Source organism: Protomyctophum bolini, assembly GCF_963924005.1.
Source record: "Protomyctophum bolini genome assembly, chromosome: 16".
NCBI lineage: Eukaryota > Metazoa > Chordata > Actinopteri > Myctophiformes > Myctophidae > Protomyctophum > Protomyctophum bolini.
In genome coordinates, this window is record NC_137877.1 from 16,578,893 (window position 1) to 16,596,697 (window position 17,805).

At 42.4% G+C, this 17,805-nt stretch overlaps 1 protein-coding gene across 2 annotated transcripts in view; it reads left to right on the forward strand.

Annotated features, from left to right (window-relative positions):
* Positions 1 to 17,805, forward strand: part of calcrla (calcitonin receptor-like a) — a 41,629-nt gene that overhangs the window by 12,527 nt on the left and 11,297 nt on the right. The window contains exons 2-6 of one of the 2 annotated variants that reach the window (XM_080786546.1): positions 11,074 to 11,178; positions 12,891 to 13,041; positions 13,763 to 13,873; positions 14,654 to 14,766; positions 17,295 to 17,386. In XM_080786546.1, the coding sequence (XP_080642672.1) occupies positions 11,119 to 11,178; positions 12,891 to 13,041; positions 13,763 to 13,873; positions 14,654 to 14,766; positions 17,295 to 17,386 (527 nt within the window). In that variant the 5' untranslated portion in view covers positions 11,074 to 11,118. Of the gene's footprint in view, positions 1 to 11,070; positions 11,179 to 12,890; positions 13,042 to 13,762; positions 13,874 to 14,653; positions 14,767 to 17,294; positions 17,387 to 17,805 lie in introns of both variants that reach the window. The other variant, XM_080786547.1, reaches the window with a different exon arrangement.

Consider the following 17,805-nt stretch of genomic DNA (forward strand, 5'->3'; position numbering starts at 1 on the left):
AAAAAAAAAAAAAAAACTTTGATGCTGCTATATAAATATTTGAAGTTTTTCAGAAAGCTTAGGTCAGGATTTAGAGGGCTTTTTAGAATCGGCCTCAGTCTAAAATGGGTTAAGTCTGTTGACAGGAAACAACCATTATCTGGCCATGTCCACGCAAAGAACAGTTCCCCCTATTAACTCATGACTAGAAGCCAATTCTACAAATGTCTTCTAAAATTAGTTCTCAAACTTTTTAGGTCCATGAAGACTGACCATCTGAAAATGTTTTGTGCGAGGGACCCTAAAAGCGGAGAATTGTTTGAATGGTTAAAGGGTGCTTCAGTGTGTCTCGTGTAGTGAAGATTCCTCCTCCCTCACATCTGTGTGTGGTTGTTGTTATTGTTTTCCCTGACATCTGGTGGTGCCCTGGGCATCCATGGGACCTGGCATGATTTCTGCATACACAGAGATGCCTGAGATGTTACGGTCTAACTCGGGACGCTATAATGGCATACTGTATGTAGGAAGTGCCCAGGGACTGTGTCCTGAGCTATATTTGGTCCGTTGTTTTAGCTGCGTGATGGCGCACAGTTGTGGGAAAAGTACATTTTTACCAATAATGCAATATAGAAATACTGTTACAAGTAAAGGTTCGGAACTCAAAATGTACTTGAGTGAAAGTACAAAGGTATTGGTATCAACATTATTATGCAGAATGTCCCATTTCACAAGTGATTTTCTTTTTGTATAGCCGATGCGATGCATTGTGAGCTTGTATGTGTCGAAATGTATAGGGCTGAAGTAATTAGTGTTTCTTCTTCTTTTCCTTTCGGCTTTTCCCTTCAGGGAATCATCTGCCTCCATCTCACCCTGTCCTCTGCCTCCATCTCACCCTGTCCTCTGCCTCCATCTCACCCTGTCCTCTGCCTCCATCTCACCCTGCCCTCTGCCTCCATCTCACCCTGCCCTCTGCCTCCATCTCACCCTGTCCTCTGCCTCCATCTCACCCTGCCCTCTGCCTCCATCTCACCCTGCCCTCTGCCTCCATCTCACCCTGTCCTCTGCATCCATCTCACCCTGTCATCTGCCTCCATCTCACCCTGTCCTCTGCCTCCATCTCACCCTGTCCTCTGCCTCCATCTCACCCTGTCCTCTGCCTCCATCTCACCCTGTCCTCTGCCTCCATCTCACCCTGCCCTCTGCCTCCATCTCACCCTGTCCTCTGCCTCCATCTCACCCTGTCCTCTGCCTCCATCTCACCCTGTCCTCTGCCTCCATCTCACCCTGTCATCTGCCTCCATCTCACCCTGTCCTCTGCCTCCATCTCACCCTGTCCTCTGCCTCCATCTCACCCTGTCATCTGCCTCCATCTCACCCTGCCCTCTGCATCCATCTCACCCTGTCATCTGCCTCCATCTCACCCTGCCCTCTGCCTCCATCTCACCCTGTCCTCTGCCTCCATCTCACCCTGTCATCTGCCTCCATCTCACCCTGTCCTCTGCCTCCATCTCACCCTGTCCTCTGCCTCCATCTCACCCTGTCCTCTGCCTCCATCTCACCCTGTCCTCTGCCTCCATCTCACCTTGTCCTCTGCCTCCATCTCACCCTGTCCTCTGCCTCCATCTCACCCTGTCCTCTGCCTCCTCTTCTCTCATCATCTTACAACATGATGATGTAAAACAAACATTGAGACAAAACAAACATTACATTCTCTTTATTGTCAATGGTGTTTTTTTTTTGAAATTTTGAAATACCATTCTCCACTAAAGTAAAAAAATATTAAAAATTATTACTTGAGTAAATGTACTTAGTTACTTTACACCACTGATGGCGGAAGACACCCAGCAGGGACAGACAGCAGAGAATGTGCCATTTGCCCTCACTCCCCTACAGCCAATTAAAGCCATTTTGTGTTCAGAATATAGGACCCCAAACTGAGTTTGTGTTCATGTGTGCGTGTGTGCATGCACGTGTGAACTCCCATAGTTATATATAAACTAGAGGGCGGACTGTCCCAGCTATTCATTTAAATGGAAGTAGCTCACTGGCATTTGAACTGAAGCACCCGGAAGAACGCTCTACTTCGGCATGTTCTTGATTTGGGCATGTGGAAGAGCTAAGCTCCATGAACGCATCTGAATCTATTCATGATGAATGAGCGCTCTGTGTTAAACCCTAACTGTGCACTCTTTTGCTCGTGCATGTACTTCGCCCGCATGCAGTCCCAGCTTTGGCCTGTAGGGTGGGGCGTCTTCAATGCTTCCCAGCCGCTCTGGGGGCCTGGGTTCATTGTCCACATACTGTAATCATCAAGAGAGGATCAACTTATTTTTTTCATTAATGCATTCAAGAACAAACTGAGAGAGAAAGAATATCAGTATCACAATCACCCATAGCTGGAGAGCTTCTATAGTTTCTTCTAGGGTCTTGTTTTTGAGGGCTTTCCGAAATTATGTTTTAATGTTTTGTTTAGAGCCTAATTATGAATTCCCCATCGCCATCCAAGTCTATGGACTTTAATGTTTGTTTAGGGCAGTTATAATGTACCCTATTGGCCGGAATATAAGACTGTTTTTTTTCCAATGGAAATATCCTAAAAAATGGGGTTGTATTATAATCAGAGTCGTCTTATATTCGGCACAATACGGTAAGTGTTTTGCCAGGCAAGTCTATGGACTTTAATGTTTGTTTAGAGCAGTTATGATGTAGTTTCGCAAGCCAAGTCTATGGATGTTAATGTTTGTTTATGGCAGTAAATGACAACGTAAGATGTCATCTGGCTCATATACTGTAAATACTGCTCTTGCTGTGCCCCTCACTTCACATAAGTGTGATTTTTCTCTTAAGTGCCCTTAGGCTACCTGGAAATTAGAGGTGCTAGTAGATACTGTAGGACAGTGTAGGTGAAATATATTCGTCCATGACCATCATGACACAAAAAAGGTCAGACAGTCCAACCACATAATTATAATAATAATATTTGGGATAATAATAATTGGGATAAGACAATTATATTTGGGATAAGACAATTATGTATAATTGTGACAACCCTAAGCCAGGTCCAAACACTGTCCGGCCAGGTGATGGGACAGCAACTGTGGTAAAAATGCTAATAAACATCTTAGATTTGGGAATAGTTAAGAACCGAATGACTCTCTTGAGCAAGTTATCTCAAAGTAATGGGCAGATTGTCATGAAAGTTGCTGAGTGCATGCATGTTCCCAAATTGAACCCTACTTATTTAAATGAAACCATGACCTCTTCCACCAGGCCGAAACATCAACTTCTGACACAAGATATCCATAACATAATATATGATGGACAGATTCCAGGATATACCCTACCGATTTTTGTGACTATTGCTTTTCCTTTAGCACAGGGATGTCCAACGCATTTAAGTTGTGGGCTCGATTGGTCGTGTTCAACTCGGCAAAATGTGACCATTCATGTGTGTCTGTGTGTGTATTGTTGATGCTTTCAGTGCTGAAAGGCATGATTGCTGTTGCAGAGTTCATTACACAAAACATGATGTACCTGTATAGCATTTTTAGGATTTATTTCAGGTCTTGGGCTAAATTGGAATTAGCCCTTTGCTAAGGCCCTCCCCAACCCGTCCTTGTCCAATAGGCACATTAGCAACGGTTACTACGAGAGGAGACATGGCAAGCTTTTCTTCTCACCCATTGAGATGCATGTAAAATGATGGGATTTCTCCATATAAATAATCAATCATTTCAGTCAAGAGCTTCAAAATGTCTTCTAAATCTAGTCAACCATCGGCCTGCAGTAGGCTATGCACTGGACAATTTTGTGCATGACATTATTTCAATTAGAAATACCAGGAAATGTTAGAGCGAGAAACAACACAGCCATGCAAAATAACACTGACAGCTATGAGGTGACGAAAGCTTGTCATCCTTAGCAACGGTTGCTAAACTATGTTGGCTTGGACAATTTGACAATCGCTTTTGGGTGGGGTTTAGCGAAGGGCATAGATTTTTGGGTGTGTACAGGACGTCAGGACCTTTCCACCTGCAGTGATCTGACGGAGTGACTGTTCATGACACTGAATACAATCATATTTGATTGACACAGAATTATCACTCACAAATTGCTGGTTATAGAGAACTTTAAATGACAGCAGTCGCTTGTTCATTTGTGCCCAGGGCCCAGTTTAGCACATCAACTCTATATATTACATGCACTCAACAGCACCACACTATATCACATCATAATACACTTCATACTAAGGAAAGCTATTTCCTTTTTGCATTATCCTTTTTATGGTGGGTCACATTTCAGCAGGTTTATTTCTCTATTTCATCGGGACACGTTTTATTTCACGATAGATCAAAAACCTGGGCTGGAAATACATCTGGAATAGGAAACGGGGTCCAACTCAGCTTTAAAACTGAATCCTGAGCAAAAAGTTCCTCTCAACCACCAACTGCTTAACAAAATTCTGCAATCATGCAAGTCCTTTAGAAACGTGAAACCCAAAACAAGACCTTAATGGTGCTGAGTGCTGCATTATTTGAGAACAACTGCACAGCTTCCCTTGCTATGTATACTCTTACTGTTTGTTTATACAGTGTACACAGTTACTTATCGAGGTATCGACGTGGACAGTGTGTAGTGTTTGACTTTCAAATACCTGATAATGGAATCAAACAAATGTTGCTTTTGGGGAGACGATGCAGAATCACCATCTGGCTCTTGTCACTTCTGCGAGTAGTTGATAAGTTCAATACTTATTTAGGTCTAGGGCACACTATAAATACCATGGTGGGCCATGGTTCCACTGCAACAATTATCACCATTGGAGCAGCCCTGATGCTCGTCCAACCATGATACAGATTATCTCCATTTTAAAACGATATGATACAAAGTCAAACGATACAATACAATATTTGCCGTTTACATTTCGATATACTTCGTTTTTTTTTAAATTAAATTCGATACAGTTACTATATCGTTACACCCCTAAATTAGTCTGGTTGCTAGGTGTATGCATAGTTCAATAGGAAGAGCACATCTCTGTGAGGGTTAGGTCAAACTGTTGCCTCTCACAATTTTCAAATACTTCCGTCATACAGTCTGGAGCATCGGAAGCTCTATCATGAGTAAGCGATAAAGCGGAAGTGTAGACTTCTCCCCACCGTTTTGTCTTTACAGTCGTGGACATTTATCCTAATATAAATAGTAATCATCTAAGAATAATATAGCTTGTTGCTTAGCCGAAATGGAAAGAAAAAATATGAAAAACGTTATGATATTTTTCGAGAGGTGTAGTTCCAGATTTTGGAGATTGTGAAATAGTTGTCTGGCTACGTGAGACAAGATGTTGTTTGTATATAGTTGTAGCCAAGCATCAAGCATTAAATATGTCATTTTACTTTTGAAAAGGAGAATCCTTTCTGTGTGGAGTTTGCATGTTCTCCCCGTGTCCCCTAGGGTAGGTACCCTCACAAAAACATGCAGTAATCCTGGTCTCTAAACTGCCTTCCCCTGGCCAGCCGGGGCACCTGATGAATGGGAATGGAACTGGTTGGAATAACGTGTTCCTTCCACGCGCTATGTCCAACCAGGGAAACTCCCCCCTGGCAGGTGTAAAGGAGCTACTTGGACACTCATGCATGAAGGAAGCATGAGTTAAGTCCGTTGCTCTCCCCAGGTTGGCGGAGGGTGTGTAGAGCCCAGGATCACATTCGATAATTGACACAGGGGTCAAAAATGGGTTACAAAATCGTGGGATAAAAATTAAGAAGTGAAAAGGAGAATCCTTTTTTTTTAATCTAGCTTCCGTAGTTCCGTCTACTGTTGCTTTTCATACAGAATCAAAATCACTTAAACCCTAGTTGACCATGGGGTCCCCCAGGGCTCTATACTAAGTACACTAGTATTTCCCTGTACACAAAATCGCTCTGACAATACAAGCTCACATCGCATTGCAACGCGTTGCATAGAGAGCTTGTAGATCTGCTGTTTTCACCGAATGATTGTCCCCAAAATAGGCGCGCTATAGGATTTATGTGGTTGTGAGAGGTTTGCTGGCTGTGGTCCAGCCTATTTGTTGACAGTCAAACACCGTACACAGAAAACACTGCCACATGATACTAGATCAACAGGACTTCACACAGCACACTTAACTAGGACACAACTGTAGCAAATAAACAACACAGTCCATCAACACCTCTGCATTTTGTGTGACACTATCTTTCATCACTACTCTCCTATCACCAACAGTACTGTATCATTGCTATAAAAAAATAAGATGAACATTTTTAAGTTTCTTCCTGACAGCAGACACACACACACACGCACACACATGGAATGATGTTACAAGCATGGCAATGGATATCTGAATGCCACTGAGAGGAACCTGAGAAGGAAGGTGTGCAAAACATCCTGTGACGGAAGAAGGTCTTGGATGGGATGTTTACAAGTACAACCATAGCACTGCTTCTATGAAGAGGGTCTTGTGTGGGATGTTTACAAGCATAGCACTGCTTCTATATGCACTATGCAGGGACAATGGGAGCTGATAAGAGAAGGCAGGGGGGGTGCGATCGCAACAGCTGTTCCGCACACTGTATAGGCTGCTTTCCCCCGCATCTTTTTGACTGCTAGATGTGACATGGTGATGTGACGTGAGCGCTCTTGTGCAAAGTGTCCGTGACTAACCACTTTGGTGCACCGCTCTGACGCACTACAGATGATACTGGATGGACCACCCACACGGTCAGTGGTGGAAAAAGTCAATGTGTGTCAATAACGCAATTTAGAAATAGTCTGTTACAAGTAAAAGTCCGTAATTCCAAATGTACTTCGAGTAAAAGTACTGGTATCATGAAACTGTACTTAAAGTACCAAAAGTAGAAAGTACTGCGAGACAGGTTAAATAAAACGGTAATGATACAGAATGATGTCCATGTCATTGCATACATGATGTTTAGAACACTAGCATCATGCAGGTGTGTGTACACATTTTAGAAACAAATTGGACACACCCGTTCCACAGGGAGTGCAGTGCCCGTTGTCGAGTCCATCGGATCGACCGCTGTCCAAAACCAGCACAAAAGCCTCTGCCCGGGCTCTGGACCGGGCTCTCCATATATGGAGCTGGCCTGTCTGACATCACAATTATGTTCTGACATCTGCATAGACTCCATATTTGGGCATGCCTGACAAAGAACTCTGGCATAAAAGGGACATATATACATAATAAATGGGTGGGGCATGCATTTCCAACTTGCATCGTTCCAAGTAGGCCAGTGCCAACGGGCACCACTCCAGTAGTAAATAATAAAAAGGAAATCGCCGTAAAATGTTGTTCGAATGCCCCTGCCCCCTTAAAACACTTTTTTCTCTGAATCTTTTCTCAGATTCAGCTGTTTGAATTGAACGTCAATGTTAGTGGCTCATTACTCAATCATCGCTACCTTGCGGTTATAATATTAAGGCATCTGAAGACGGTAGCCACATTAGCTTTAGCCGATTCAAAGTCAAAGAGTAAAGAGGCCTACAGTAGGCTACTTAAGTAAAATTGATCAATGGGGCTGTGAAGCCTATCAATTATTTTCTCAGTGATTATTGATAACCTTTTGATTATTTAATATGTTATGAGTATGTTCATATATCAACGTAGGCTATACTGTATTAACTTGATTTTGAATTAAGCTCTGTTTTACTGTACAGATTTTATCGATTCTCCAAACCAGCGGTGAGGTACAAGCTCAAAGCGTTACAGCCACAATCACAATCAGGTCTTTCAATTGCAAGTACATGGGTTTAGGGAATGGTGAAATGGACAAATAAAAATAATATGTCACAATATGTTTATTATAATAGCATATTGAAGCAACAACAATAATAATAATATAATATATATTGTCCCTAAAGAAACAATGTGGCTCACTTCAAGACAAAAAATATTAGTGTAAAAAGTTCAAATTCAGTTTGACTTGGTATCTTTGGTGTCTGTGTTGTGTGTGGGTCAGTGAGTTGATCTGATTGGGGGCACCACTGTTGTGGCACTGTTGTGGCTCGCTTCAAGACAAAAAATATTAGTGTAAAAAGTTCAAATTCAGTTTGACTTGGTATCTCTTGGTGTCTGTGTTGTGTGTGGGTCAGTGAGTTGATCTGATTGGGGGCACCACTGTTCGAGCATCCAATGACGATGTGCTAGACATCGCAGCGCAGGTGTAATAATTGCTACAGTGCAGAGGGACGTGGCGTTAGCGACGGCTCCAGAACATTGTGACTGGGGGTGCTATGGAGGGGCTGGTTATTTAGAGGGGGGTCTAATGAATCTTGGTTTACATAGAAGTCAGTCAATTTGGCTTGTTTGAAGGGGGGCTTAAGGGGGGCTAAGCCTCCACCAGGGGGGCTTCAAGCCCCCCTTTGCCCCCCCCTGGAGCAGTCCCTGTGGTGTGCTGTGGATTTTTTAACTAGCAGAGCTATGTTGTAATGACATCACGTTTAATCTCACTGCTGTCTATAATGGCTATTGCAAAAACAAAGCTTCAGGCAGTAAATATTATTTACTATATACTAAAATGTTTTGTTTTAAGGAACACGTACATTACATCCGTGGGAACATCGTCTGTGTTGTAATATGACCAGATGTATCCTCTCGTTGAGTTTGTAAATGTCTGAAAACAACCCTTGCCAGAAACAGCCGGGGAATTTGGCAGAGTGTGTGGCGCGCCAACTGTGTGTGTGTGTGTGTGTGTGTGTGTGTGTGTGTGTGTGTGTGTTGCTGAGGGAAGATGTTCCCACAAGTAAAGTAGAATTTGAGAAATGGACCATTTCCCTGCCCTAAAATATTTTTATGTGTGTCTGACCCTGGCTGGGTCCCTGGGTGGGTCTGTCCGAGCATGAAAATGCAGTACAGTACAGTACAGTACAGTACAGTAGAGGGACCCCCTGGGGACCCCCACACGGTCTACAAGCTCACAACTCTACTAGCAGATATACGTACATAACCTCGGTTATTTTGAACTTTAGAGAGGTTAGAGCATTCACAAAACCACCATTCTAAATTGTCCTGACAAGCACGGTATTGTGTGTGTGTGTGTGTGTGTGTGTGTGTGTGTGTGTGTGTGTGTGTGTGTGTGTGTGTGTAGCTGATTTTCTTCCAGGCTGTTTTCAATTTGCACATCGCTGTAATGTTTTACAATCCCAGTTTCAGTAAAGCTGCCTCCCACCTAACCTCCTCTCCCCTGTGTAATGGCAGTGTAATCCCTAGAACATGGGTTCCCAACCACTGGTACTAGTACCACTAGTGGTACTTGAGCCCCCCTCTGGTGGTACTCAGAGACGTCGCCCAAAAAAGGAGAAAAAAGTCAGAAGTGGAATGAAATATTTATATTAATACAGGTATTGTTCTGACCAAGCAATTGGTTGAAATAGGCTCTCCATGCAGCCGTGCTGAAATGAGCATGATAGCACACCTAGCCGTAAGATTTTAGGACAGATCACGATTAGAAATAAATCAGTTGTGCATCAGAGCAGCAGCAAAATTATCTTAGGAAAGGAACAAAAACAAAACAATTTAAAGAATAAATTAAATTTTCCTCCTGGGTTAATAATAGCTGAATGGGATGAATGGGCCTAGAAGACTGGAGACTCGAAAGCTCATTGGTTCTGTACAGTACTGAACTTGGTTAGAATGTCTCAGTCTCAGTGACGGACTAGTTGATGTCTACTTTTATACGTACTGTAGCTGTTGGTCTGCAAATTCCTCCAGCATTCCTGAAGGTTTTCTGAAAATGCATGTTTTCCCTGCAGGTTTTATTCACTGATTAGCCTTGCCAATTATACTGCTTTGCTACTGAAAAGAAGTGTCCAGCAGAGGAACTCTATCTGTTGTTCTGACAATGCACTGACAATCTACAGACTGAGTTGCCAATGGCAGGACTTGTGAAGTTCTCAAACGGCACATCTGTAGGTTATTTTGGCACTGGCAAAGCAAATGTTAGGGCTGCAACTGTTGATTAGCAATTATCCTACTCATTGCTTTTTCGATTGATCAAATAATCAAATTCGTATTAATTGGTATCAATATGAAAACACATTTTCAAGGTATTACCGAACACATTTACCAGGGAATTGTTTTTAAATAATGTTTTAATATGAATGTCATATTCATTATAATGAATTATGCATGTTATATGCACATAAATCTCTATGTGACTATGGTAAGCAACTACATGAGAGGGGGTGCAATAACGTAAGATATTTGCACTGGTGCGCACTACAGCACAAATATCATATACCACGGCTTTAAGTGTATTATTGAAATAACAGTCGCATTATTAATATTTATGATTACAAAGGTGTGTGTGTGTGTGTGTGTGTGTGTGTGTGTGTGTGTCGGTTGCTGTTGCTAGGTTACAAGTAAGATAACTATACAGTAAGGTGCAAGTATTGCACCTTACTGAGGTTGGAACTGTTGTATAGCATGCATCTTAATGCATTACACACTAAAATGTGTAATGCAATTAATGTAATTGTGAGTGCACAAACGGACAGGACAATGAACATTACATTTTTTGTTTTTCTACGGCACCAGGCAAAATCCAACCTTTAATCCCCCGACTGTATCAGATCCTAGCCCTGCAGGCAGGCATGCAGGTGACAAAAGGTCTCGGAACATTCAACCCCTGGATTAAAAGTCCTCTGAGTCGCTATACGGCTGATTGGATTCCATACATATAGAGCATAGACAGAGACTAATTCAGAGTAATGAACCATGGACAACTAGTGAATAGGAAAAGTGTCTTAACTACAATGCATAGACTGAGACCGACATTTGACCATGACAGGCTGCAGTTGCCTAGAGACATATGCTGATGATAGCACGTGACTGTTATGGCAAACAACAGCTTCCATGCTCAGTTAAACACAATGCTAGCTTCCATGCTCTGTTAAACACAATACCAGTGGTGAGTGATTGTGCATCCTTCAGGGCAGGCATAATAGGTCATTAGGTGTTCTATGTGGGAGCGATGATACAGTAGGTGCTGCAGAGCTCACATCCCCTTGGGTGATATGCAGGTGCATCATTTGCTGCACTCTCTCCTTTTCCAGATCCATCGCCGGGCCAATCACTGAGCAACCGTGCCCAAGAGGGAGATGGATGCTCCTGGGTGGAGGTGGATGACGGCCTTCATGCTGCTGTGCACTCCAGCGGAGGTAGGCCCAGCGGTGAACAGTGGTGGATATGTCATTGAAATCACATTTATCATATCATTATTATCGTGCTATGTTATACCTGCAAATGGTTCTCGAGTTACGTGCATTACAACCGTACACATGCCACACATACCTGCCAATTGATTACTTAACCACTTTAGTCCACTTTTCACAGGCAGTTTGCATTCTTTAGACACAGGCAGACAGGCAGATACAGAGATCTCCATTACAGACATATACATCTCCATGTGGGACGCAGGTGCTATGACAACGGGTATTGATACTACATAGAGATCTCCATATACAGTATGGGCACAAAAGGGACACAGACAGATAGTTATCTCATAGTGCTATGACAAGTTGACAACGGGTATTATTAGGTTCCCAAGTTGCATCGTTCTCAAGTAGGCCGGTAGTACTATTAAATGTAGGACACAAAAAATAAATAAAGGGACCCATTTGTTTGGTAAACTGTGCTCTAGACGTGTTGTTCTGCTGGTCCAGTCTGTATAATCATATTTCACAATTTTAGTTTCCGTAGTCGGCGAGCAAAGAATGGCTGTTATGGTTGCTTACTGGTTAAAGGGAAGAGTTCCATAACAAAGAAGTCGCCGGTTCAACTGGACACATCTGGTTGGCCTTTTCTCTGTACAGAGGTCACATTTTCCATGAAGCTCAAATGAATTTAATGGATGTCTGCGTAGCTTCAACTCCCCTTCCTGTGGTCTAAATAAGGATATGGGATCCATCCTGTTTTAATAGCCCCCTGGGGGGCTTACAGTAAGAATACAGGGTCAAAATGGGGTGCAGGCACAAGTTTTCCTGTGAGTACTTATAAGCACATATACTGTAGCTTATCAGCCTTTTGGTCCAGATGTTGTTTTAACCACTTAAGCCATATATACTTGTACTATCGTACAGCATATTTCTAACATATTTTGACAATTTCTTCTGTATAATGAGCAGCAGACGTACCCAGACAGAGAGCTCTATAGGGACTCAGAGCAGCAGTCGTACCCAGACAGAGAGCTCTATAGGGACTCAGAGCAGCAGTCGTACCCAGACAGAGAGCTCTAGGACTCAGAGCAGCAGTCGTACCCAGACAGAGAGCTCTATAGGGACTCAGAGCAGCAGTCGTACCCAGACAGAGAGCTCTAGGACTCAGAGCAGCAGTCGTACCCAGACAGAGAGCTCTAGGACTCAGAGCAGCAGTCGTACCCAGACAGAGAGCTCTATAGGGACTCAGAGTAGCAGTCGTACCCAGACAGAGAGCTCTATAGGGACTCAGAGTAGCAGTCGTACCCAGACAGAGAGCTCTATAGGGACTCAGAGCAGCAGTCGTACCCAGACAGAGAGCTCTAGGACTCAGAGCAGCAGTCGTACCCAGACAGAGAGCTCTATAGGGACTCAGAGTAGCAGTCGTACCCAGACAGAGAGCTCTATAGGGACTCAGAGTAGCAGTCGTACCCAGACAGAGAGCTCTATAGGGACTCAGAGTAGCAGTCGTACCCAGACAGAGAGCTCTATAGGGAACCTTTTAAACTCAAATCTTTGTTTCTCGGGGGGACGGTGAGACGGGGGTATGAGTTTCTGCGACCAAATCGTTTTTTTTAAAAGAAAACAAAGACATTTGTAGAATCGGCATCGGGTCTTAATAATTGGTTAAATAATGAAACAACATAATATGTTAAATACAAATATTATTCTTGCAGATTTACGTGGAGGCAAGCCCAGACGTCAACGAGACCCAGCAGCATCCAACCAACGTCTATCATGACATCGGTGTCACCAGGAACAAGATAGTAACGGCGCAGTTTGAATGCTACCAGAAGATAATGAAGGACGATACTCACATCAGACAAGGTAAATTAACCAAAATAATAGCCAATAATGGGCCTGGGCGGCTGGTGTAGCTGTCTAGACACCTAGACCACATTCACTAAAAACGCCAGGACAACGCTCCACACGGCCCAAACTCTTCTCCCTTCTGGCTACAAAACTATGGAATGCACTTCCCACTGCAATCAGAACTGCAAACTCAGTCCCAGTCTTCCGCCGTAGTCTGAAAAGTGAAAACCCACCTCTTCAGACTCCATCTTAGCCTGTAGCACTTGCTGTAACACTTGCCCTAGCCTCGACGACCTTACAGGCGTACATACAAAGGCTTATGTAATTTAATTTATATAACATTTTATGTAGACATAGCACCCTATAATCAATAGTGTATAGTGTATACGCATAGTTTCATTATAGATATTCCACTGTTAGACGGATTCAGTACTCTCTATAAGGGTCCATTTGGTTACCAACTCTCCATCATTTAGCTGGGGACCACTGGTGTTTGAGGCCCATGCACTGATCAATACAGCCAATCCTCAGAAATGAAGCACCTCAGAGAAGGATGAATGTTACAGTATGTGTGTGCCACACATAACACACCATCAAAGAAAACCGTAGTATCATTTTTCAATGCACAGTACTTGTCTTGACTTACAGAGAAGGGAAGGGAGACATTTTAAAAAACTGTTTTCAAAAAACCAGTATTCAATCACTGATTTCTTCTCTGGTATTTCCCCTGGTTCAGAGTCCATGTGTAATCGCACCTGGGATGGATGGCTGTGTTGGGATGACACCAAGGCAGGCTATACCACCGAGCAGAACTGTCCAGACTACTTCCAGGATTTTGACCCTTCAGGTGAAAGCCTGCCATACTGTAATAATTCCCACTAAAGCTAGACTAGTTGGCCTCCAGACACATGAAATGGATTTGCACGCACGCACGCACGCACGCACGCGCACGCGCGAGCGCGCGCACACACACACACACACACACACACACACACACACACACACACACACACACACACACACACACACACACACACACACACACACACACACACACAGACACAGGATATACAGTATGCTTATTGGATGCAGTCTTTCACTGTGATCACTGGCTTGTAGATATTGTAGTTTCAGACGTGCATATGTCCCCAGCTTGTTAATTGTAGTATTTGTGTTACAGGTTTTGTTGCACTTTTCATTCAGTTAACAATGTCCAAATATGCATACATGATACAGTGATGTAACACTGTTGACTAAAGAGATGCTCTAAAATATTCTATATCGAGTCTGGAACCACACCTCCCAAAATCAGAGTAATATGTATGTCAATTTCCATTTCTGCTAAGCAGCAAGCTATTATGCTTAGATGATTTCTATTTATGTTAGGATAAATTTGCACAACTGTAAAGACAAAACGGAAGTGGGGAGGAGACTTCACTTCCGCTTTATATTTACTCATGATCAGAGCTTACGTTCTCCAGACTGTATGACGAAAATTGCGAGAGGCAATAACGGTCTGGCAACGCGAGAAAGTCAAGCTTGAAACTAAAGCTGATTATTTGACTGTACTGTGTGTATGTATGAGATGTTGTGTATGACGTTTTTAAACTATTGTTTTGGCCTGCAGAAATGGTCACCAAGATCTGCACTGACAGTGGACATTGGTTCCTGCATCCTGAGAGTAATCGCACATGGACCAACTACACCCGTTGCAATGAACACACACACGAAGGCAGAGTGGTAGGTCACTGTGAACGCACGCAGACACGCACGCACGCACACACGCACGCACGCAGGCAGTTGTATGAATATTTAATACACATACATACACACATAGCTCCTCATAGCACCACTCAATGTTTTTTATATTATTATTATGTTATAGGGTGATGTGTGTTGATGCCCATTATGCTGTAACACTCTTTCATCTGGTCTGCCAAAGACCGAAATTGCCCAATTAATTACAAGTGATGCAGGATGCTTCAGCACGAACCCTCACCAGAAGGGCAGGGCACAGAACACACTGGCTAAGATCCCTGCATTGGCTACGTGTCCCTTTTTAGAAGATTATTTTATTTGTTTAATGTTTATAAATCACTTCAAAGTTATGCACCAGAATACATTTCAGCTACGATCTTCTAGATATACTGTGAACCTACAGTACCTAGTAGTACTAGGTGCCACTGAATCTGAAACGCTGGATTAGTAGATATGTTTAAGCGATGCTAAGACATATTTATTTAGCCTTGTTTATCTCAATGATTAATTTGATAGCTTTGTATGCGTTAGTCTGGGTGTTTTTTAGGTTTCTGCTCATGAAACATTTTCATGCTTCCTTTTTTGATAATTTCTTCTTTCTTTTCATGTAGGCTACTTGTTTTCATGATCTTTCTTTTTTGTGCAAAGCACATTGAATTGCCTTTTATGTATGAAAGGTGCATTCCTAACCTAATATAAAAAATGCCTAATGGGTGGTGGGTGGGTACATCACGGTCAGTGGACCACCGGCCCCGACCATACCAAATATGGAGTCAAATCCTCATACTATAGCCTCCACCCAATGCACATAATGGAGATTCATTCATGTCAGATAGAACATAAACCAAGTGCACATACTGTATATGGAGATTTTATTTTCAACATGCACTGATGTCAGACACAACAACAGAAACCATGTCGTATTTAAGAGTTCCTGATTATCATTTGGCAAAGTAAAATACATAGCAGGTGATCACAGAAGCCTTCCGTGTTTCTTCTAGACCTAATCCATTATCATGTTGAAAAAATGTCCATACATTTTCAAATAGTTTTCAAAAATAGCAGAAATAGCAGATCTACGAGCTTACAACACGTCACTTTGTGACGTGATGCCTGTACATCGAACTATTCCACTATTTCATTAAATTGAATGATTGAATGTGTCAGTGATTTCTTTGTATATTTGTTATAGCCATATCTGCCCTGTACAACAAACAGAAATACAAATTGTAACGTTCCAAAGTTCAATGGAAAGAAAACACAATTAAGTCGTTAATCGCAAGTATTTGTGTGACAATTGATCGTCAACTTAAATGTGTAATCGTGACAGCCCTAGTTGCTTCATACCAGCCTCATACTATGTATAATACATATTGATACTACATTAAACAAAATGTCATGCGTCTGACGTCAGGTGGCACAATAAACAGGAACATTAGAATTCCACTCACGAGTGACCTGGCTGGCGGAATGACACTAATTCATCACTCTAAAAGGTTTGTGCGTCTTCTGCACCAAGTGGATAATGCATGGTCTGCATTTACATATAGCACATATCTGGTCATTCTAAACCAGTGGTTCCCAAACTTTTTAGCCCGTGACCCAAAGGAGAGATTAGACGTTTGTGGATTTTTACTAGAGTTGACCCACAAATGTTGACCCACAAATGGGTCCCGACCCACTGTTCAATTGGGAAACGGTGTTCTGAATCTAAGCCATTCAAAGCACTTTATTAATGCGATTCAGTCAATCACATTCACTCGTTGACCCCACAACAGCACAGATACAATCAGGAACCTTCCAGCTCCCAGGCGGCCACTCTAGCTCCTGAATGATGGTGTAGGGATATCATCTCTATACCCAACTAACTCAAATAGGGTTGTCCCGATCGGATCATTTGTTCGGAAATCGGGGCCGATCACGTCAATTTCTACTGATCGGAATCGGATCGGGAGCTAAAAAAGGTGATCGGGACATCCCCAGTATCAATATTATCCCCAGTATCCATATCATGATATTAGACTGGATATTGTCTGTGATTTTGGATATTGTACTATTGTGATGTGGCATAAGTGTTCTATAAAAATTCAAGTAACCGATCAAGAAGAATCGGTATCGGCAGATACTCAAAATCAAATGATCAGAATCGGATCGGGAGCAACGTTTTTTTTTATGAAACATTTTATGAAAATAGCCGATCTACAAGCTTAAAACGTGTCGCATTGCGATGCTTGAGCAAATTTGGTGTACAAGGAAAAATAGATGGGGCCTAGTATGGACTCCTGAGGGACTCCGAGGACATCCTTCCATAAGTCCTTTCACCATTAAACATCAATAACAGATTTTCATGGAAAAAACATATTAGTATAGTAGAGACAGCATAGTGTAGCCTACAGCACAATTAAATACAGTCATCTGCTTTTATGGGTTATTCACACACTAAAGTTTAAACAAACATCACCAGGTCAATAAAATGGAAACAAATTATAATGTCCTTTGTTTTCTTCCAGACTGCAATGAATCTTTTCTACTTGACCCTCATTGGCCATGGGCTGTCGCTGACCTCACTGTTTGTCTCGCTGGGAATATTCTTTCAATTCAAGTATGTCGACTAACCAAACAACTAATGTCAAGTTGAATGGATCGTTTAGCAGGACAATACCCATGATGCATTGTGCTTAGTTTAGATAATGGTTAACATTAGTCTTGTGAGGCTCAGGGAGGGGGTGTAGCAACTGAGATTTATGCTTCCCTGGCTCCACTCATTGCACATTGCATATTGGGTATTGCCCTACTAGCCCATCCATTCTAATAACCTCCAACAAACATAATATGTTTCTTACTGCTGCTATTGGATCTACAGTACACAGATACAAAGTGTGTGTGTGTGTGTGTGTGTGTGTGTGTGTGTGTGTGTGTGTGTGTGTGTGTGTGTATATACATATATATATATATATATATATTCCTTTCTTTTTGGACCATAACCACGGGGCCAACAATACAAACACGAATGTCTCTGAC